The 22,472-nt window shown below is 41.9% G+C and overlaps 1 protein-coding gene across 1 annotated transcript; it reads right to left on the reverse strand.

Annotated features, from left to right (window-relative positions):
* Positions 1-275: 275 nt before the first annotated feature.
* Mettl14 (methyltransferase like 14) lies at positions 276-21,767 on the reverse strand. The gene is made up of 8 exons (XM_080275860.1): positions 21,650-21,767; positions 17,532-17,625; positions 11,681-11,848; positions 10,245-10,388; positions 5,325-5,519; positions 4,227-4,412; positions 2,330-2,502; positions 276-847 (listed from the first exon to the last, which is right to left on the reverse strand). Exons 2-8 carry the CDS (start codon positions 17,601-17,603, stop codon positions 586-588), a joined length of 1,200 nt encoding a protein of 399 aa, XP_080131986.1. The 5' UTR covers positions 17,604-17,625; positions 21,650-21,767; the 3' UTR covers positions 276-585.
* Between the last annotated feature and the right edge of the window lie 705 nt (positions 21,768-22,472).

Consider the following 22,472-nt stretch of genomic DNA (forward strand, 5'->3'; position numbering starts at 1 on the left):
GAGTGTGGGGGGGTAATGGGAGTTTAAGATGAATACCCTCTTGACAGGTTCATACTGTCTGGTAGACACCGTCACCCTAATATTGGCTAATTGCCACATGCAAGCCATTGCACTCTCAACTATCTAAACTAGATGAGGTTTTGACTTTCTCCTTATGCAATCCTTGCCTGTGGTTCCTCCTTTTAGCTTTATGATATATGCTGGTTATAGAACTGGAGGGGAAAAAAAAAAATGAAAGCAAGGCATAATGGAAATAAAAAATTTTAATGGGTGAGTGCAATGTGATATGGATTACAATTAAACCACCACTACTCTACATATCTCTTACCTGATTCATGATAAACATCTATGGATCTTTACCTAACTCCATCTATGATAAACCTCTACATATCCCTAACTCAGTCCATTAACAAACCTCTACAGATCCTTACCCATCTCAATCTACAAGAAACCCCTACAGATATCTACAGATCTCTTACATTACTCAATCTACAATAAACCTTTACAGATCCCTTACCAGATTCAATGGACGATAAACCTCTACAGATCCTTTACCCAACTCAATCTATGATAAACCAAAACATCTTATCTTGCTCGCCCCCGACCTCTAGTGAAACCTGCTCTGGATGACATGCCCCCTCTCCCACGCCCTCCAGGTCCCCCTTTAACTTTGGGAGGGGGGGACTTGGGTCTGAGGGCTTCAATACGTTCTGTGCAGCCAGTGGTGATCTGCCCGGAGGTGAAGTAGCCAGCATAGACGTCAGGGTCAAAGTTACTGCTGGTCAGGTCAGGTCCGAGAGTCAGCCACCCAGGCCTAATGGTGCTGTCTCTGCCAAACACATGCAACCTGACAAGTACAGAAAGTCCTTGTTATACTACTAATGAACTGATAATCATGGCCTGATTTTGAGGTTTTCAGCACTACTGAATTCTGTAGAAGAACCGATCCATCTGAGACATAACATCAACCAATATCATTATTATTATGATGGATTGATGCATTGTATTATCATTATTATCCAACTGAAAGGTGCTTGGAGTTTATTGCTTATGTGGTGCAAGTGAGGCTGGTCACCAATGTCGAGACTAAGCAGCCTAACCTTGGGTTAACCTTGGGTCCCTATGCTCCTCTTATATAAGGGCAAAATGGAATTGAATGACAACGATGATGATGATGATGATATTATTATTATTGTTAATATTAAAGGTATACCCCGGCTTAATGATGCAATTGGTTAAGTAAAAATCCATCGTTAGGCAGGGTATTGAACTTCGGGGTACAGTAGATTTAACATTTAAGGTATTGGGATGTGTTTTTGAGCCTTGGGTTTCCTCCCCCAACCAAGTCCTAAACTCACCCAAATGAGTCCAAAAACAAGTTTAAAACCAATCTAAATGGCCTAACAGCTGTAAATGAAGCTAACCTAAGCCTAACACCTGTAAATAACTCACTAAAACCAACAAATAAAATTTGAAAATTGTCAAATATAAGTCTGGAAAAAAATCAAGCTCAGTAAACTGTATCCCAAAAGGACAATGTTCACCTTAACTATGTCTAAAACACATTAATCTAAGTCTAAAAACAGTTTATAAAAAACCTGAACACACAACTTTAGCCTAAAATATCATAAAAGAAAATATATTATTATTGTTATTATTATTATTATTATTATTATTACTATTATCATTATTGTTATTATTATTATTATTATTGCTGTATTATTATTATTACTATTTTTTTACTGTGGTAGGTGGGGGCGCTCACCATCCACTCACTCGATGTAGTGCTTCTGTCGAGTGTCTGCCCTTTCCTCTCCTCCATCCTTCTTTCCTTCCATCCTCTTCTGTCTTCCTTTCCTTCATGCTTTCCTCTTCCTTCTGCCTGTGGGTGACTCTACATTGAGTGACAAACCAAATGGCTTCCTGTACACCAGGAAACCATTTACTATGCTGGGTGGTAACCATAAAACCAAATTTTGGTGCCTGGTGGTTTAGTGAGTAATCATTGCACTCCAATCAGATTGAACCGGTGAAGGTTTATATCCAAGGGGTGGTTGGAGTTGATTGCTCACATAATGCCACTCAGGGATGAGTGAGGCTGGCCACTCTCATCTTAAATGCCGGGACCAACTGCTTAGCCCCGGGCTCCAACGCTCCTCATGGGGTAATGTAGGATTGGATGATGGATGGATGGTTGGACTGTTTTTACCACTACTATTATTATTATTATTATCATTATTGTTATTACTATTATTTCTGAATCTTACCCACTCCAATCAATATGTGAAAATGAGTTAAATGAATTTGAAAATGATGATGATTTTCTTACCTGCGACGACCAAGGCAGAAGTGCTCTATGATGTGGAAAATTTCAACTGGTTTCTCTAATGACCCATATTCTGCTTCTTCAGAGATGATGAGATCAATATCAACATTGGCATGAATGAAGTCTCCATCAGTTGATCGTCGAACTGTTCCTTTAATCCCCATGAGACAATGTTCCTTGAAAAAATAGTCTCATGTTACTAATTCAAACATCTAATTCATAACTGCACATGACATTTAATTAACTGCACACGACAGTTAAATAAGCCATCCTTACTGAATGTGAACCCTATGGACTGCAGTCTATCATCCTCCTTTTGGAGAATATGGAAGGAGTTGAGGTACATTTGTATAACCAGTATGATGATACCCATCCTTACCTGAATGTGAACCCTGTGGACTGTAGTCTATCATCTTCCTTTTGGAAAATATGGAAGGAGTTGAGTTACATTTGTATAACCAGTATGATGATACTTTTCTGTACCAGTGCAGCTGAAAATACATCGATATGCTTCCATCCATCAGAAATTACTCTCAGAAGCATTTATGCATATAAACAATCCCTGCCCATATCAAAAAGAAAGGCACTTATCATAATGATCCTCATCTTTTTTCCTACTGAATGATGGGATGAGGTGAAATTAGGACAATAAAGAAAGCAATAACATTCTATTCTTCCTGTCTCCTGGTGATTTTATTCAGCTCAAAAAAAACTTTCCGAATTGTAAGGGTTTGATGTAGTCTTAATTTTACTATTTTCACATTAACTTGCCTCAGATATTCATTCTCTTGAAGCTTTTCTCACTTAATTTTACTATTTTCACATTAACTTGCCTCAGATATTCATTCTCTTGAAGCTTTTCTCACATACCTCGATGCCAATGCCCAATGGTATAACTCTCCCGTATATCCTTTATACTGCACTACTTCCTGACCATCATAATACACTAATGTTAATCTACAGTACCATAAAACTTAGCATTCAAGATGGAGATGGCAATTTCAGGTCAATTTTGTGCAAAAGGAGTATTGTCCCCTTCAGTAAGAGTGGCTTTCCCAACATAATTAACCCGCGGCGTCCCGTCGACGTTCTTTAACGTCCACACATTTTGTCACTGCCAATCCCGTCGACGTATATAAACGCGAAAAAATTGCAAGGTCCCTAATTTGCACAATTTTCAATTTTCGCGAGTCATTTTTGGTACGTATACACGTGACACCTTCTCAACAAGATGCCAGGCAGGGACAATGCCTAACCCAGCATGACCTCCTCCCCCCCCTGCATGCCACTGTCTCAGCAATTCACCTGTTATCAGTGACCTGGCCAGTATAGCCATGTCATGCCACGGTACGAAATTCAGGGCCAGAGTGATTCCCCAATCAATGACAATGTGGAGGACAAACTTTACATAGCATTAGAGGAAGAAACAGTTAGAAATGATGATCAGGTAATGTGGCAAAAAAAGGTCAGGTATTAGTGAGTGAAACAATGCTTATAATACCTATATTACTGCTTGAAAACCAATATACTCTTGTACTACATATAAATTCGTACCAAGTAAATAAATAAATACCGCTTATGAGTGGTGTGAAATAGTTATCCTCCCACAGAACTCGTTTTCTTTGGTGCCAGCCTGATAGAAAACCCAGTAAGGTAAGGAGGTACTCCTACCTGTAATGAGTATTTCAAACCTCAGGTGAGCGATTTCTCTATGAATTTTCGATGTTTCTCACCAAAAGCGAAGGTTTGAGCCATAAAAAAAAATTTCCCTAAAATGGTCGGGATTGGGGGGAGTCAGTGGTGGAAAAGTGGTCAGGATGGGGTTAAAATAACCTTCAAGTAGCAGGAATATCCAGTGCTTAAAAAAATACATCACCAGATTCCTGGGGCTATACCTTACCTTTGTTCTTTGAAAGACAGCCTTGGGTTCGAGATTCTTCAAGTGTCCTGGGTTGCTGATGTTGGTGCGTATCCAGCAGATGTCTTCACACCGCCGGAAGCCCCACTTGCGCAAACACTGACGTCCCAGGTCCAACCCCTCAGAGGACCCGCACCACAGAAATATGAAGCTACGAGGAGCAGCAACCTACAAGAATGAGAGCAGTAGTAGTACTGTAGTTCCATCATCATCATCATCCAATCCTACGCTGCCCCATGAGAAGCGTATGAGCCCGGGGCTAGGCAAGTTGGTCCTGACATTTCAGATGAAAGTGACCAGCCTCACTCATCCCTGAGTGGCATTACATGAGCAATAAACCCCAACCACCCCTTGGATATAAACCTTCACCGGCTCAATCCGATTGGAGTGCCGTAATTACCCACTAAACCACCAGGGGCCAAAATTTAGTTATATGGTTACCACCCAGCATAGTAAATGGTTTCCCGGTGTAGAGGAAACCATTTGGCTTGTCACTCAGTGTAGAATCACTCACATGCAGAAGGAAGAGGAAAGAATGAAGGAAAGAAAGACAGAAGAGGGAGTGTAAAGTCACCCGTAGGCAAAAGGGCAAGGAAAGAATGAAGGAAAGAATGAGGAGGATGTAAAGAAGGATGGAGGAGAGGAAAAGGCAGACACCCAAGAGCAGCACTACAAAGGGTGAGTGGATGGTGGGTGCCCCCACTTAACCATACTAGTAGTTCCAAAACTAGGCATATCAGAATGTGAAAACAGTTGTCCTATTCCCATTTTTTCTAATTTAAATATAAAAAACTATATAATGCTCTCTTGCATTTACACAACATTTCTATATCTTTTTTACACTATATAAGGGCCTACTGTATAAGCAAAAATTGCAGTCGTACATCAACCAGTGAGGCCTTGTTCAGGACCATAATGATCAAATACTGTTAGCAAAAAGGGAATGACCAAAAAAGGTCCCAAAACTTTAATTATACTGTATATAAGCAGTTCACTGCACACCGGTTCATCATAAAACGAGGGTCTTCTGTACTGGAAATTATATTTAATGAAAAATACTTTGGATAAAAGGGAAATTACCTGAGCAATATCTAGGTCCATAATTTTCTGCCAGTCCCAGAACTGTACATTATTGACCCCTGTGTGTTGGTATTCCTCCAGTGGCGGCTCCACCAAAATGACATCAAACTTGGTGGGCAGCTCACGGAGGTCAAAGGTTTGTAGGTCAGTCTGCAGGTACATTGGAGGAGTGGCTGTGGCTGCTATTAAATCATCCTGGAATGATAGATGTACAAGTAAATACACAACACAACATTCCAAAGTCCTTCTATTATTACAAGTTAGGCTACAATGAAATAATTTCCCTCAAACTTATTTATCTTTATTATATATATATATATATATATATATATATATATATATATACTTTCTACAGTACATGATGAGATACAGGTGTGCAACTTTAGGGACCTTATGGTATGAAATCTTCAGAAATAAAAACTTTTTATTCTATTTTATATATATATATATATATATATATATATATATACACACACACACATACACACACACAGGGTGACCCAAAATAAATGCAACCCATAAAAGTGTGTCTCACTTATACAACTGAAAAAAGATGTATTTTGCATTCATGTTAAGCTGAGCTGATAACAAAGCAGTCCTGAAAGTTTAGGTTCTGCAGTTCAAATGGTCTGTTTTTTATGACCTTTCCAAAATGTGTTCCAAATGTCCACCTCGATGTTGCAGGCACTCCTGAAACTGTAAATTACGCAGACACACTCCTCTCCTGGGATAGCTCTGATGTTGGCTGTGCTTTCTGTTTTCAGGTTTCTGATTGTCTGGGGGTGGTTTTCATAAATATGATCCTTCAGATCACTCCAGACAGAAATCTGGGGGATTCAGGTTGGGTGAGTGTGAGGCCCACTCAGGGTCACACGTCCTACTGATCAGTCGATCCCCGAACTGCTGCCGCAGCCGCATCAATGTTTGGTCTGAAGTGTGCGAGGTGACCCCATCCTGTTGGAACCATTGCTTCCCACGAGTGATGTCTCCACGTCTTCCTAATGTTATGGGTTGCATTCATTTTGGGTCACACTGTATATACAATAATACCTCGCTATATGGTCCCCTCTATATGCAATACCCTGCCTTTGCAATGTAAAAAAAATTAACACCCTTCCCTGCTTATCGATGGCCAGTCTTCGGTTATCTGATGGATTTTATTGAACAGATTTCTATTATAGTTTTGACTCAATTTTTGTGTTTACTTTGATTTATAAACTGTTTTTTCAATTGGATTAATGTGTTTTAGTCATAGGTGGGGCAAACACTGTCATTCTGGGGTACAGGTTACTAAGTTTGATTTTTTTTTTTTTTAATGATTGAGATTTTATTTTTGGGTTAGGTATGTTATACACTGCTTTTAGGCTTAGTTTAGCTTACTTTAAAGCTATTTGGGGGTTTAGGTGAGCTAGAAACTTGTTTTTGGACTCATTTGGGTGGGTTTTGGAATTGGTTGGGGGGGTGGGATCCCAACGCTCCAAAACACATCCCTGGACTTTCTATGTTTTAACGTCAAAGTAACCGTTGCTCCGGCTCAGCAATGGGTTTTCCCAAATGTATCTCACTGTCATAATGGGGATGCTATGTATGTATATATGTATGTGTATCTATCTGTCTATCTATCTATCTATCTATCTATATATATACAGGGTGTTCAGTAAATATGTAGCAAAAATCAGGGGGTGTATTCCAGAAACAATACTGAATGCAAATTACTAAATGACCATATTACGAAATCTCAATCGTTTGGGAGTTACGCACTTCACAGATCTGCTATGGATGTGTTGGAGTCAGGGGATTATAAATGAGCAGTTCATCATTACAGTGAAATTTATTAATGACGTTATACAACATGCTTTACAGCAAATGTTCACAACACCATGCTCAGTGCATGCTGCAGCCCGTTGCAGAAGTGACTGTCGGACACATTCCAAAGTCCTGTGACTTTTTCTGATGTGTGCCATACTGTCCTGACCACGACGCCACAATTCCTCACGGTTTGGAACCTCTGTAGCATACACCTCACTTTTGATGTCTCCCCACAGGTGCTCCATTCCATGATGCTAGAATAACAAAGGATTACCTAAATGTTGTGTTTCCTGGACAATGGATCAGGCGAGGTGGCCCAGTGCCGTGGCCATCTCAGTCACCTGACATCACTCCCCTTGATTTCCACCTATAGGGGCACATTAAAAGCAAGGTGTATGCTGCAGAGGTTCCAAACTGTGAGGATTTGTGGCGTCATGTGCAAGACAGTGTGGGACATATCATCAACAGTCCCGGGGCTTTGGAAAATGGGCGACAGTCACTTCTGCAATGGGCTGCAGCATGCACCGGAGCAAGAATGCCGGAGTTGTGAACATTTGCTGTAAATGTGAATGACATACCAGTTGTCAAACATGCTGTATAATATTGTCAATAATTCCCATTGTAAATGATGGACATCTCATTTACAATCCCCTGACTTCAACACATCCATAGCAGATCTGTGAAGTGCTGTAACTCCCAAACTATTGAGATTTCACAATATGCTCATTTAGGAATTTGCATTCAGTATTGTCTCTGTAATACACCCCCTGATTTTTACTACATATTTACTGAGTACCCTGTATACATATATATATATATATATATATTTATCTATTGCCAGATGCCTCAATCCCGTTTGGGGTGGCCACAAACAAATCGCCTCCAAGTCGCCCTGTCCCCCGTCATTTCACTGCCTGCTCCCAACTCACCCCCCCCTCTCTCATATACCTCTCCACTCCATCCCTCCATCTCATCCTCGGCCTCCCCCTCCCTCTTCCCCCCTCCACCTCACTCACATACACTCTCTTCGTCAGTCTTTCACCCTCCATCCTCTCCACATGGCCAAACCACCTCAGTGTGTTCCTCATAACGCTCCCTATCACATCCACATCAACACCACAACGTTCCTTTATATCCTCATTCGTCAGCCTATATATATATATATATACAGGTAACTCGCACGGAACACGTTCTCACGGAACGCGCTAGCAATTATACACGGTTAATGCTGGGATATGTATAAGATAACGTAAGATTAAAGAACCCTTACGAAAACTATATATTTACGCGAGAGGCCTTTGATAGGCCAAATCCTCGAACGTCAGCTCAGCACGCACGGTTTGTTTTAATCACGTGATGTGATTTGCTGTACTGCTTTTCCTCAGTGTTGTATTTGTAAGTTAAATATTTACAGTACTGTTCTGGTAAGTTTATGTGCAAGTTAAAGTATCATTAAATAACGTTCAAGCAAGAAATAAAGTCTTATAACCAGTTTTCTGATAGGCATCAGAATATTACCTTTTTTATTTGTTTGTTAAATATTTGCTGTACTGCTTTTCCACAGTACTGTATATGTAAGTTAAATATTTACTATTCTGGTATGCACTTGTAAGTTAAAGCATTTAAAGAAAGTTAAAGCATTAAATAAAGCCTTGTAACCAGTTATAGATTACACACGATCAGTGGGTTCCAAGACAATTCGCCATCATGTCAATTCCCCGTCAAAACATGAACGATTCCCCATCAGGACAATTCACACCCTGTATGATTCCCCGTCATTCTATAAATATATTAATTCATCAATACTTTTATAAATATACTTATTATTAATTAATCAATACTTTAATAACTATATTTCAGGGGGATCCATCAAAGTCTATGTTGTCTTGTTATTGTTGTGACTGCAAACTGGCTTGACAGCGAATAGTCCAGAAACCATTTTGCTCCCTAGACTCCCTAAACCTGGTATTTTGCTGTTATCTGCCATTGGTAATCCATATGAAGCATTTTAAGTGGTTAGAATGTTTATTTAAAGTTATAACTTACAAATACAGTACTGCACACCAAAACTTTGACATACAAATACGTAAACACAAGGCAACATTCCGACGCCGACTGGTTTCGGCATCGGAATGTTGCCTTGTGTTTACGTATTTGTATGTCAATGTTTTGCTGTGCAGTACTATATTTGTAAGTTATAACATTAAATAAACCTTCTAACCACTTAAAGTGCTTCATATTGATTACCAATGGCAGATAACAGCAAAAGACCACATTTAGGAGATCTAGGGAGCAAAATAAGGAATAGTTAAAACTTACGCGGTTTCGCGCCGAACGCTCCATGTTAGGAACGAAACCCAAGCGTTGGGGGCGAGCTTCCTGTATATATATATATATATATATATATACAGTATATGTAAATACAGCATATATATAAGGACCAATTTTATGGTTATCAGTGCACGAAGAAAGATGGGCATGTAAATTTCCACATCGTTTTCTGCTCCAGTTTAGTCATAACCAGTACCAAAACAATCGTAAGTTTAATTTTCAGACCTACTTTAAAGGTGTATGCTACAGCCCTCCCGGAAACAGTTCATTATGTACTTTTACTTTGATGAGAGAGGAGGTGAAAGAGCATTGTGATGTGGATGTGACAGGTGAAACACACTGAGGTGGTTTGGCCATGTAGAAAGGATGGAGAGCGAGACACTGACGAGGAGAATGTATGTGAGTGAGGTGGAGGGGGAGGCCAAGGATGAGATGGGGGGATGGAGTGGAGAGGTATATGAGAGAGGGAGGTGTGACCTGGGAGCAAGGCAGTGAAATGTTGGGGGGCAGGATGACATGGTGGGGGGCAGGATGACATGGAGGTGATTTGTTTGTGGCCACCCCTTACAGGATTAAGGTGTCTAGCAATAGACAGGTCTAGATTTTGATTTTAACAGTTCTGGATATTTTTCAAACCCAAACAACTGGCTCATAATGATAATCTTCTAGTCTTACACAACTCTTTATCAGAACAAAATAATATAATTTTAAACTGATTTGAACAGTTTTAGGTACTCTTCAAACCAAAAACATCCCATTTTAACTGAACAAAAAATGTACTTTTAATTTGATGAGTTCACGAAGTTTTGGATATTCTTCAAACCTGTCGGCCAAACCAACGTCCCGGATGAAGTTCTGAGGTCGCTGTCCAGTGTCAACAAAATGTTGGCAGTAATCATTGTGAGGGTTGGCTGACTGGGTCCCCTGTTGACAGTGAAATATACAATTAATACCTTCGCAATGCGAGGCTTTATCATCATTTATCATCATCATCATCATCATCATCATTGAGAGTTGGCTGACCAAATCACCTGCCGAAAGTGAAATATACAATTAATAACTTCACTTACATCACTTCATCATCATCATCATTTGAGGGCTGGCTTACTGAGTGCTCCGTTAATCTTGAGATACATGATTAACACATTCACCGTTTTTTTTTTTTTTTTCTTATCATCTTCATCACTATCATTATCATTTAAGGACCAGCTAATTGGGTGCTCTATTGATACTGAAATGCATGCCTTTCCCAATGGTGATGTATTTTTCATATTATTATTGCTTCCACCATATAGCTTTATTAATCTTACAATAAAGATTTTACAAATACAAGACATCAAATAAAGTCTCCATTAATCTCTTCACTAAAAGGCATCTTCCTTAAGTAAAATAAAATTATCTGGTATTAGCAGGAATAAACCAGCACAATGCATCATCAGAGTGAAGGGGTCAACAACCAAACAATGAAAGGTTTTATCATCATCATCATCATCGTCATCATCATCATCATCATCACCACCACCATCACCTTCCTGGTCTCTCTTTCTCACCTAAGGGTGGGGTGAGGTAAGGTCCAGAAAAGAAGGAAAGAGTATACAATATAAGAATGAAAGAAAGAAAACTATCAACAGCATACCTAGTTATCAGCCAGGCATTCATTCATGCACAAACCACTGAGGCCCAAGAACCCTGGTTCTACCTCCCAGGTCTAACCACCTGCATATTCAAGTTAAAAAAATATATACAAAACCTTTTTCATATGCTCCTAAAATAATTCATCCAGCCGACTTCCTTAGATCTACAGTACAGTTTTCTGGCAGTAGCAAGAATAAAACAGAGGAAATTGTCATACTGACAAGGCTGATTGGACATAATGTAGAAAATCCCCTTACATGGGGTCATTGCTGGAGAGGGAGAGAGAGAGAGAGAGAGAGAGAGAAAACTGACCCATCAGGCTGGCCTGGAATTCATCCTCATCTGAGTCATGTCCAGGAGGTCAGTGGCTAAGCCTCTAGACCATTGTATCTCTGGTGAAATAGGGGACAAATGATTCTGATGAATAAAATGATGATGATACTGTAACAGTGAGAGATAGTGATGATGCCAACTAGTGAAAAAATACACAAATGGTGAAGATGAAGATGACGGTAAGGATGACGATTTTGACAACAATGATAGTGATGACAGAAAACACCATCAAATACCCTCCAACCTACCTTAAGGAATGTGGATGAATCAGTGTAGACCATATTGCCAGCCTCCTCCCCCTCCAGCTCCTCCTGTTGTCGCGACCGTCTCATCTTCTTGATCCGCTCCTGGTCATCCTGTAGCTTCCTCACATTACCCAGGGCTTGACCCAATTTGTCAGCACTAGATACTCCAAGCTGACACAAGCATGGAAAATAATCAGCAGAGACGAGCTGGTAATGTGTGTGTGTGTGTAATTATATATAACAGTATATACAGTAATCACTCCAATATCCGACGTAATAAAGCCATAGGTAGGTCTGGATATTGGTTTTGTCCGGATATTGGGCCCCAGCTTATGGACTTGTACTTATGGACCCTAACTCAGAGAAACACCTATACAACTCCCTCTGGACCTGCATAGCACCTATTTAAGACCCAAATTACACCAATAAGGCACATAAATGACTGAAATAAATGCAAAAGAAACATAAAATGAGGGTTTAGAAGTATGTTCATACATTAATAAACATTCTGGTACTTATGGACCCTAACCTAGCCTAAGTCAGAAAAACACATTCCTACTGCACATGCATAGCTACTAACACCCTATTCACACCAATAAAGGACATTAAAGAGTGAAATGAGGTAAGTATAGTATGGAAAAAGTACAGTATGAAACATTCTGGCTACTTACAGCAAGTCCCTGGCCACCTCGATGAATAACCGCCTCCTCTCGGACTCTGACAGTAAGAACGATTTCCTGAAGCACTTGCAGTACACTGTTCCTGAAGCCTTTCACTGAACTTAGTCAATAACACACAGAAGTCCGTTCTCTTCACAGTGTGCACTTTTGTCTAAATAATGCTCCACTGTAACTTACTAAGTGTTGCACTTTAACTTTTCCCATTCATATAATTTTCCAAAGCCAAAACAAACAAGTCTATTTATGTTAAATTTTGTTTCTATTGAGTCTTTTCTCTCACAACTTTAAATCCTTAACACAACACACTGTTTTTTTCACTGCACAACACTCTAAATTCCCGTGTGGTCTAGTGGAGAAGTTCTTCCTGTTTATTCACCGTCAGAGTCCGAGAGTGTCACTGGCAGGCGACCTAGGGGTGCATCGCTGGGTCGTGGTGATGGCGTACCCACTGCAGACGACTCTGAAGACAGCCGCAAACTCACGTCGAGCGGTGACTCCACCGTGGCTGATGTGCTGGGCTGTGGCTCTGAGCATGAGGGCCTGTCTTGGGGAGGCAACGTTGTGGAGCCAGGGCTGGGCACAGCGGGGGTCACGGGCCTGAAAAAACTGTCAATGGTTGATTGACGCAATGACCGACGATTCTGACGATTGATGATGCGCTGCCTGAAAGCACGCACTTCCTCCACGAGCCAAGGGCCCCATCTCCCTGTCACAGTCCGGGTGTTCCAGGTAGTCTAGGACGAACTCTAGATGTTCCCGGAGTGCGCTCAGCTTGGAGATGGCTGGAGTAGTGTCCTGCTGAGAGGAGTCCGCATCATCGTCCCCTTCAGCGTCGGAATCTTCAAGTTCGGTACTGACACCTGCAACCGAAGACGCGATCTCGATATCAGACAACGTCTGATACCCAGGATCGCCCTCGTCGTCATCCAACCACTCACAAACATCGTCCAAATCTACATTGTCGCCGTGCGTACATAGCCGTGCATGGAAGTCATCCACGTCAAAGCCTAGAAAATCGTACTCCACATCCGTTCCGAGAAGCAGACGAGACCAACCATTTTCCAGAGTCTTCACAGGGACTTCCTTCCATGCACTAGCCCAGTTGTACAGCGCAGACTTGATGTTGTAGCGGTGAAGGTTTTCCAAAGTCCGCTTGCCTCGTGTGTCCCGTCCCTCCCTGCGCTCGTCCTTGTCCTCGAGAACAACCATCACCTCGTCCAGGAACTTCCGACGGTATAGGCGCTTTGTTGCCACGATCACTCCTTGGTCCATTGGTTGGATGAGAGCAGTCGTATTAGGTGGCAGAAACATGCACCTAATATGGCCATTTTCATCAACCAAGTCCTTGTCGCACGAGTGGGCAGGTGCATTGTCGAGAAGAAGGAGGGCCTTTACCTGGTCGCGCGGGATTCCCAGTGTCTTCATCTGGTAATGGATGACCTCCTTGACGAAGTGACGGTGAAATCAGTCTTTGAAGATCACAGCTGAGAACCATGCCTTCAAAGAATGGTACCAGACGACAGGAAGGACATCCATCACCCCACGAAGGCACCGAGGCTGCTTTGCGCGGCCAACAACAACAGGCTTAAGCCGGTGCATGCCGTTAGCACTGGCACAACACAAAGCAGATATCCGTTCCTTGGAAAGCTTGCGGCTAGGTACACGCTTCTCCGTCTCCTCGGCTAGAGTGTTCGTTGGCAGCGAGCGATAGAATAGGCCAGTTTCGTCAGAGTTGTAGACTTAACCGAGAGTTAGGCCCTCCCTGTCGATCAAGCCCTTCACCTTGTGCCGAAACTCGTCAACTCCATCCTCGTTAGCGTCCAATGCTTCGCCATGTGCTTTACGGCTGATAAGGCCATGCCGCAACTTGAATGCGAAGAGCCAACCCTCGGATGCCTTGAAGTCTAGGGCGTCATGAAGCCTGGCGAACTTCTCAGCAGCAGCCTTCAACTCCGTTCCACGTACCATCACACCAGCAGCACGTTGTTGTTGATACCAAATCAACGTGGATCGATCGATTTCTGCAAACTTGGGGGTAAACATAACCTTCCTTTCCACGTTGCGTCAGCTTCTCGACGAGAAGTCAGCCGTGTACTACATGAGTTTGTCTCGGGACCTCTTGATATCGAACAAAGTAGACCGGGCCAGGTAAAACTCGCGGAGAATGCGGGAAGAAGACCACCCCGCATCTACTTTCTCCAATATCTCCCGTTTCTTCTCCAGAGTCAACACCACTCTCTTCCTTTTCTCAGGTGGAGGGGCCATCATCACACACACTAAGAGGAGGCCCGAGAGCAGCAGGAGGCCCTGCAGCAGGTAGGGCACCACCACAAAAGCGATCACATAGGCAGCCATTACGACGAGCGTGCACTCGCGGCAAGAGACAGGCGGAAAGTGGGGAGGATGCAGGGGCACTCTATCGGACGTCGGAGGAATGATGCGCCAAAACAATGCTCTCCCGCGCCGCGCGCGGTAAGTTCAAATTACGGATGGGAAAAAATCGTTTTTATTTTTTTATTTTTTGGGGTTTTCGGACCATTTTGGGAATGTTGGATCCCAGGACGATTATGTCCGGGTAGTGGGGATGTTCGGTTATTGGGCGTCCGGATATTAGAGTGATGACTGTACTGTAGTCAATCCTCGTATCTCGCGTGTTCATAAATCACTGATTCATAAATCATGGCTAAGTGGCTGTCAGACTGCCGGCACCCTTAAATCACTGTTAAGTCATGAAAATGGCGGACCTAGGCACCCAAGTGGGTCTTTTCCGAGGGGAATTGTAAACCTCGGCATTCAAATTGAAAATCGTGACCCAACAACCAATCACCATGCATCCCTGATGGCAAGTGTGCATACTAATGCCACCATGTTGTTGTTCTTCCGGCCAGTCCGCACACTACAGACCTTCGCCGTGGAGTACGAGAGCTACCTGCCGTTTTTTGTGCACCTTCCCCCGCCTCCTACCTTCCATGGCCCCTCCCGAATCCCCAATGAAGCGCTCTAAGCAACATGGTGACAAGAAGCTGCCGTCCACTGAGGACGTGGATGACGTAGCATCTGTCATCCCTGAGGCAGACTTTGAGGCCTTCCTGAGGGAGGCAGAGGAGCTGGAGAAGGGAGAGCAGCATGAGGGAGCACCCCCACCTCATGCTGAGAGGTTCTACATTCTTCCCAACACCACCCCACTCCATTCACTTAAGCAATACCGTCATAGGATTGAGGTGAGATCCCTTAACATTGCTTATTTCAATTAAATACATGCACTGAATATTCCTAAATTTGTATGTATGCATTTGATGGTGCCTAGATAGGTGTAGGTAGGGTGCTGTGGGGGGTGATTGGCCAAAGTCCAGACCGAAATTCATTTTTCATATGTTATTATTTATCTATCTATCTATAGCCCGACGCCCTAATCCCGCAAAAGGGTGCCGCAGACAAAACGCCTCCAAGTCACTCTGTCACCCACCATTTGACTCCCCTCCCCCCAACTCACCCCCCCCTCCCTCATATACCTCTCAACTCCATCCCTCCACCTCATCCTCGGTCTACCCCTCCCTCTCCCTCCCTCCACCTCACCTACATACACCCTCTTGGTCAGTCTTTCATTCTCCATTCTCTCCACATGTCCAAACCACCTCAGTGTATTTCTCCTAATCTTTTCAACCACATCCACATCTACCCCACAACGTTCCTTCACTTCTTCATTCGTCAACCTGTCCCTCCACGTCACTCCACATGCTCCTCTCAAGTAACTCATTTCCACTGCTCTCACTCTTGACTTGTTCCCCTCTTGCAAGGTCCACGCCTCGCTTCCATACGTCAGGGTAGGGATCACAATACCATCATGCAGTGACTTCTTAACTTCCATACTCACCTCCCTATTTCTCATCACTGCTTTCAGTGTATCAACAACCTTTCTTCCCTGCTGTACCCTTTCACGTACTTCATCCCCCAAAGTTCACGGCAGTGGTCTAGACCCAAATTGTGGCGATTTGCGAGGACTGACTGTATATATATACGAGTATATTATGAGTGGATGAGAAACAGGGGCGTGGAAGAAGTTAAAAGACGGAAAAGAGAGTTGTATGTAGATAGGAAGAGGAGGTGAAAAAATTAGTAAGAGAGAGTAAGAAAAAAGTGGATGAGGAATTTGGAAGGAATCTGTGTAAAATGGAGGGAATGTACGAAAATGTTTTGGAAAGAGATAAAGAGAGTTAGACAAGGTGCCACAGAAGTTAGTTGGGAGTGAAAGATTAAAATGGTAGATTACTAGTGGAGAAGGGAGAAAAGATGTGCAGGAGGAGAGAACACTTTAACGAATTGTGGAATTATATATATATATATATATATATATATATATATATATATAAAATCATCATCATCATCATCATCCAGACCTCCTCTCCCACCTCAGGGCAGGGTGAGGAGTAGCAAAGTCCACACAGCCCAAATCTGCCCAATCCAATGGGCCATGCTTCCACTCACTCACCATTCAAGCCCCTGGAATCCTGGTTCTATCTGATACACCAAAAACATTCACCACGTTCTGTAGCTTCACATGAACGTTTCCAACAGAGTCAATCTGGATGCTGCCACATTAAAATGGGGTGCCAAATCCCTGATCATGCACTTCTCTTCACAATGTTCATATGTCAGTCCCCTAGCCTCACTGACTTCCAAACCTCTCTTCCTCACACACTCATCCACCATATCCCTCCACCTTCTCCTTGGCCTACCTCGCCTCCTCCCTCCTTCAAATTCGCTCAGATATACCTTTCTCACCACTCTATTGTTATCCATTCTCTCCACATGACCACACCATCTCAGTACACTCTCTTCAATTCTGGTGTCCACAGACTTCCTCACTCCACATCTTTCACGAATCACATTGTTTCGTATCCTATCCACCCTCTGTACTCCATGTACATTCCTCAGCAGTCCCATCACTGCGCTCATTCTTGACTTCTCATTTTCATGCCACACAATAGACTCACATCCATATGTGAAAGCTGGCACTAACACTCCTTCATGTAAGCCTCGTGCAGCTGCAACACTCAAGCCTCTGTTTCTTATCAAGGCATTCATATATATATATATATATATATATATATATATATATATGCACACAACTAAGGACACAAGCATTCACAATCACATACACATGTACAAGATACCTGTTGTGCAAGAAGCTGCCGGCGCAACTTGGCACGTTCCTTCATATCCCGCATCACTTCATCTCCACTCATTGTATTCCCCTTGAAAGCTTATCTGTGGATAGTACAAAGATAACAGAATGACATGACTTAGCTGTGTAGTGAGATACACTAAAACCTTCTTAATACATATTAAATAAATGATGCCATGATTCCTCTTAAGGAATCTGCTTACTGGAATTGGTTGTAGTGCAGCTGATGTTTTCTATCGACTGGAAGTTATTTATGCCAAAACGAGGAAATTATTTCCCAAAGGTTGCTGAAAAATGTTTAGAAAAAAATATATAAGATGTGAAAAAGGACTCGTAACTGAGTAGGTTTCAATTTGACCTCCAGCTTTAAATACTTATGGCTGTATTTCCTACTTCAGAGTGACTACTTAACAAGCTTGTAGCCACAACTCACTCTTATGGTACAGCACATCCTTGTCATATATGGATTTGTAGAACACAATATGCCCAGTACACAATGGTGAGTCAACAGTTTGTGTAACCTTAAGTACCGTACATGGTATCTACATATGAAGCACTGATTCATGGTCAAAAGTAGACCAAATCCAGAGTTTCTGCAAAGCAAATGGTAATAACCTGTATGACATGGCTCTTGTAGTGGGCACTTTCTAGACCCCCCCCCCCTTTTTTATTTATTTATTTTTGTGGAAAAGTTTATTTATTTTAGTGGAAAAGTTTCTAGAGAAGGGAAAGAAGTTGTATGCGGTTTTCATGGATTTGGAGAAAGCTTATGACAGGGTGGATAGACAAGGATTGTGGAAAGTGTTAAGAATATATGGAGTAGATGGGAAGTTGTTGAATGCTGCGAAGAGTATGTACGATGGTGCGAAGGCTGCAGTGCATGTGGATGGTGAACTAAGTGAATTTTTCTCTTTGAAAGTTGGGTTGAAACAGAGATGTGTCATGTCTCCATGGTTGTTCAATCTGTACATGGATTGGGTAATAAAAGAGGTACAGTACAAGGTAGGGTAGTGGATGTTGGAGTGGCCCTGGTGAGAGAGGATAGTGGTTGGAAACTCCCTGTACTGTTGTTTGCAGATGATACCGTGTTGTTGAGTGAAGACGAAGGGGAGCTGCAAGGCTTGGTGGATGAGTTTGGGAGAGTGTGTAAGAAACGGAATCTAAAGGTGAATGTAGGGAAGAGTAAAGTGATGGTCTTTGAGAGAGGTGAAGTTAGTGAATGTACAGCGAGGTTGGATGGTGAGGAATTGGAAAATGTGAGTACGTTTAAGTACTTGGGTAGTGTGATGAGTAAGGATGGAGGTTTGGAGGGTGAAGTGCTTGAAAGGGTACAGCAGGGAAGAAAGGTTGCTGGTTCTTTGAAAGCAGTGATAAGAAACAGGGAAGTGAGCATGGAAGTGAAAAAGTTACTACATGACAGTATCGTGATACCAACTCTAACGTACGGAAGTGAAGCTTGGACATTGTTGGAAGGACACAAGTCAAGAGTGAGAGCAGTGGAAATGAGTTATTTAAGAGGAGCCTGTGGAGTCACGTGGAGAGACAGGCTGACGAATGAGGGTATAAAGGAGCATTGTGGTGTGGATGTGGATGTGATAGGAAGCGTTATGAGGAACACACTGAGGTGGTTTGGCCATGTGGAGAGGATGGAGGGTGAAAGACTGATGAAGAGAGTGTATGTGAGTGAGGAGGAGGGGGGAAGAGGGAAGGAGAGGCCGAGGATGAGATGGAGAGGTATATGAGAGAGGGGGGTGTGAGTTGGGAGCAGGGCAGGGAAATGGCAGGGGACAGGGCGACTTGGAGGCGATTTGTTTGTGGCCACCCCAAACGGGATTGAGGCGTCTGGCAATAGATAGATAGAATAGATTTTTTTAATAACTCACAAGCAAACACCGGGTAGGAAGTTTTATGTTTTCTTTCTTTTCCTCTAATCAATGGTACAGCTAGCTTTTTCTCTGCCATTTCCTTTGGAAATTAATAACAATAGAAACATGGGCAATGAAAAAATACACAGAATATATATGTTATACACTGGCATTATGTTTGGCAGATGTTCACTCCTCCCTTGCTCAACAAACACAATCTAGCACCCTCTACCCAAGATAAGTGACTCTTCAAGGTTAGGTTTCGTGGCAGACTGAAAGGTTAATATTCTGGAGGGGAGAGGGGTCACTCTAGTTAGGGACATAGGTTTTATCTGGTGGCTGTCGTGATTCCATCAATTTTGGTAATGAAGTACTGTACCATATATCCAAAAGAAATTAGGGTAAAAATCAAATTACTCATATACATACACACACACACACACATTTCATTTACAAAACTCATGTTCACCAGGATGCAAAAATTTACCACAGTTTTATATAAGAAGATTTTTCCCTTTGCCAAAGAAGGAAGTCACATATAAGTACCCATTAATCTAAAAATAAAATGGTAGAATACAGTAGAACATATCAGACTTTAAACAGACGGAAAAACATACCGGGTAATGGTCAACATCTAGGAGAGCTCACGCTAACAGATGTTGAAAATTTTATGACAAGTATTAAACTTTATACTGGTGTAATTCCTTTATGACACTCAAATTCTGTGGAATAACTGTGTTACTAACAGCACTAGTTTACACTGGAAGTTGCCTCCAACAGGTCGATATGGCCTCAAGATCCAACGGTTGCCAAGCCACTCCGGTGTTGTCTGGTTGCATTAAGTTTGGTTAGATTAGATTCAGTAGGATTAGGCTATGCTACACTCCCAGGTTCAGTGTGGTTGGATAAGGTCAGGTCTGTAAGCATGAAATATACAGATGACTGATGAAACTTTGTGCTGCCATTTTCCTGTGACATGTAAAACTGATGAGGTTGTATCATTAACTAAAAAAAAATACATATTTCCTAAATTTTTAAAAGCTATCTCTATAATAAAAAAGCACATATATACCGGTAACTATATTTTCACCAACATAATTTCAATGCAAAACTGGTCATGCACTTACATAATTATGATGTTTTATGGCAAAAACCTTAAATTATGAGGAACCTCATGCTAATTTTGTCTGCAATGTACTTCACAGTACTACCACTGGGGTAAGGAGGTCCAAAATAGCCTACACCTAACCTTTACCTAAGCTTGTGCAGATTCTAGTAGTGACCTGTGGTCTGGGTCTGCACTCAATTTTCCTTATTGGAGTAGCCTCAAGCTCACTGTAAGGCTCCCCCCCCCACCCACCAATCAGTCCAGGGTAAACATAGGCTTTACTTTAAGCAAAAGAAGCACCTTAATAAATCAGTTCTTCTTCTTGATAGTCTATTTTTCTGATTATTTCTGGGGTGGTAAATAAACATTTCTTGTTAAATGTGTTTTCCTGTTGTTTTTAGCTGTTCTGCTATGACAACTCTTTGATTTGTCAGCGTAATGGTGAAAAGGACTTTCCCAAGTGTTTACCTAAACCTAACCTAACCTAGCTTAATTTTACCTAATAATTAAACCTAACTTAACCTAACCTCCAGTTGAGAAATGGGGAAACAAAATCCACATTTGACTAGGCTGAGTAAATTTCTTCCACTGCACCAGAAACAAACAATCATAGGTACAGCTTAAGGAATGTGATGGTGATAATAGGGGGGAAACTTTTCAGCTGAAAAAAGTAATTCACCCCCCCAAAAAAAAAAAAAAAAAAAAAAAAAGAGGAATATGAACTAAACTGGTAAGGTCTTTCTGCTAATTTATTAAACAGGAAACTAAATGGTTTCCTGTAAGCCAAGAAACCATTTACAATGCTGGGTGGTAACCATATAACCAAACCATACGTGCTCCCTACATGTTAAGTGGGTTGGTGCCCCTCCCTGTAAAACAATAACTCAGAGTCAAATGGCCACCCCGTACGGGATTATGGCGTCTGGCAATAAATAGATAGATAGATAGATTTACCTCAGTCCAGTCGGGTAAAAAAAATATCTGTCGAGTTCCGTTGCTATACACAAAGCTGATCTGCTACCTTTCTAAAACTTCCGTCCTAGATACATGAGAGTTGATAAATAAATGGTCGACTAGCCTAACGAAGACTGCTACCAGACTACCTTACAAGGCCGTGTATGCATAAAACCTAACCTTTAGGGTTTTGTTCCTATGTGGCAAAGTTCCTTTAGCCTCAGGTTCGTCAAACCGTATCTACTGAAGCTGTAATATACTTTGAAAACGCAAATGTCAATAGCTGAACAGTGCCGACACTCATCACCCGAACCAAAACAATCGGAGTAGCTGTTGATACCATCTCAGAATACGTTCTAATATCCAACAAAATAGGTCTATTATTGAATTTACCTACCCTCATATCAAGTACACAAATCAACAACACAAAAAGAATGTGAAATAACAATTATATTTATAATTACATTTGCAAATCCTACAGTTCCAGATTTAAGTTGAGCGTGCAAAGAGGCGGGTAATTTAAAATTCCATCTAGCCTGTTTACTGCTCAAATATTTAAAACAGATCTATACTTCTACCAATCAACAGCCGTTTCAGTAAAAAATCTCTTACTCCATCATTCACACTTCACTACCTCATCAGGATCATTAAAACTAAATGGGTGAAAGTGGACTATAAATTATATAGATGCTGCTGATGCTTTAGTAATCTGGCTGTGTGTGTGTGTGTGTGTGTGTGTGTGTGTGCAATTCACCGGGTAGGTCAGGATCACGAGATGGTTGCGACCATCAGCATTTTACTCTCCCAGAAGAGAGCTGAAAGCTCATACAGTCCGGTCTAAGGGCAAACCCTTGACCTTCACTCATACACACACAACCATCCTCTTGCTCAAGGAGAACAGTGACCACCCCCTTCGTCAGTGAAACTTTTTGCATCCCGAGCAAGGCATGAACCCCATCTTAGCTGATGTTAGGCGAGAGCATTACCAATGAGCCGCCGAGGG

The sequence above is a fragment of the Coenobita brevimanus genome, chromosome 63 (genome assembly GCF_032717465.1).
Source record: "Coenobita brevimanus isolate Jiangsu-jjx chromosome 63, ASM3271746v2, whole genome shotgun sequence".
NCBI lineage: Eukaryota > Metazoa > Arthropoda > Malacostraca > Decapoda > Coenobitidae > Coenobita > Coenobita brevimanus.

What these genes read in the sequence shown, in the direction of transcription:
- Mettl14 (XM_080275860.1), bottom strand. Translation starts at nt 17,603, where the DNA reads ATGAGTGGAGATGAAGTGATGCGGGATATGAAGGAACGTGCCAAGTTG. An exon ending in GGCAGCTTCTTGCACAACAG is followed by an intron (nt 11,849 to 17,531) that starts GTATCTTGTACA and finishes TGCTTGTGTCAG; the next exon opens with CTTGGAGTATCTAGTGCTGA. An exon ending in ATTCATCCACATTCCTTAAG is followed by an intron (nt 10,389 to 11,680) that starts GTAGGTTGGAGG and finishes CACTGTCAACAG; the next exon opens with GGGACCCAGTCAGCCAACCC.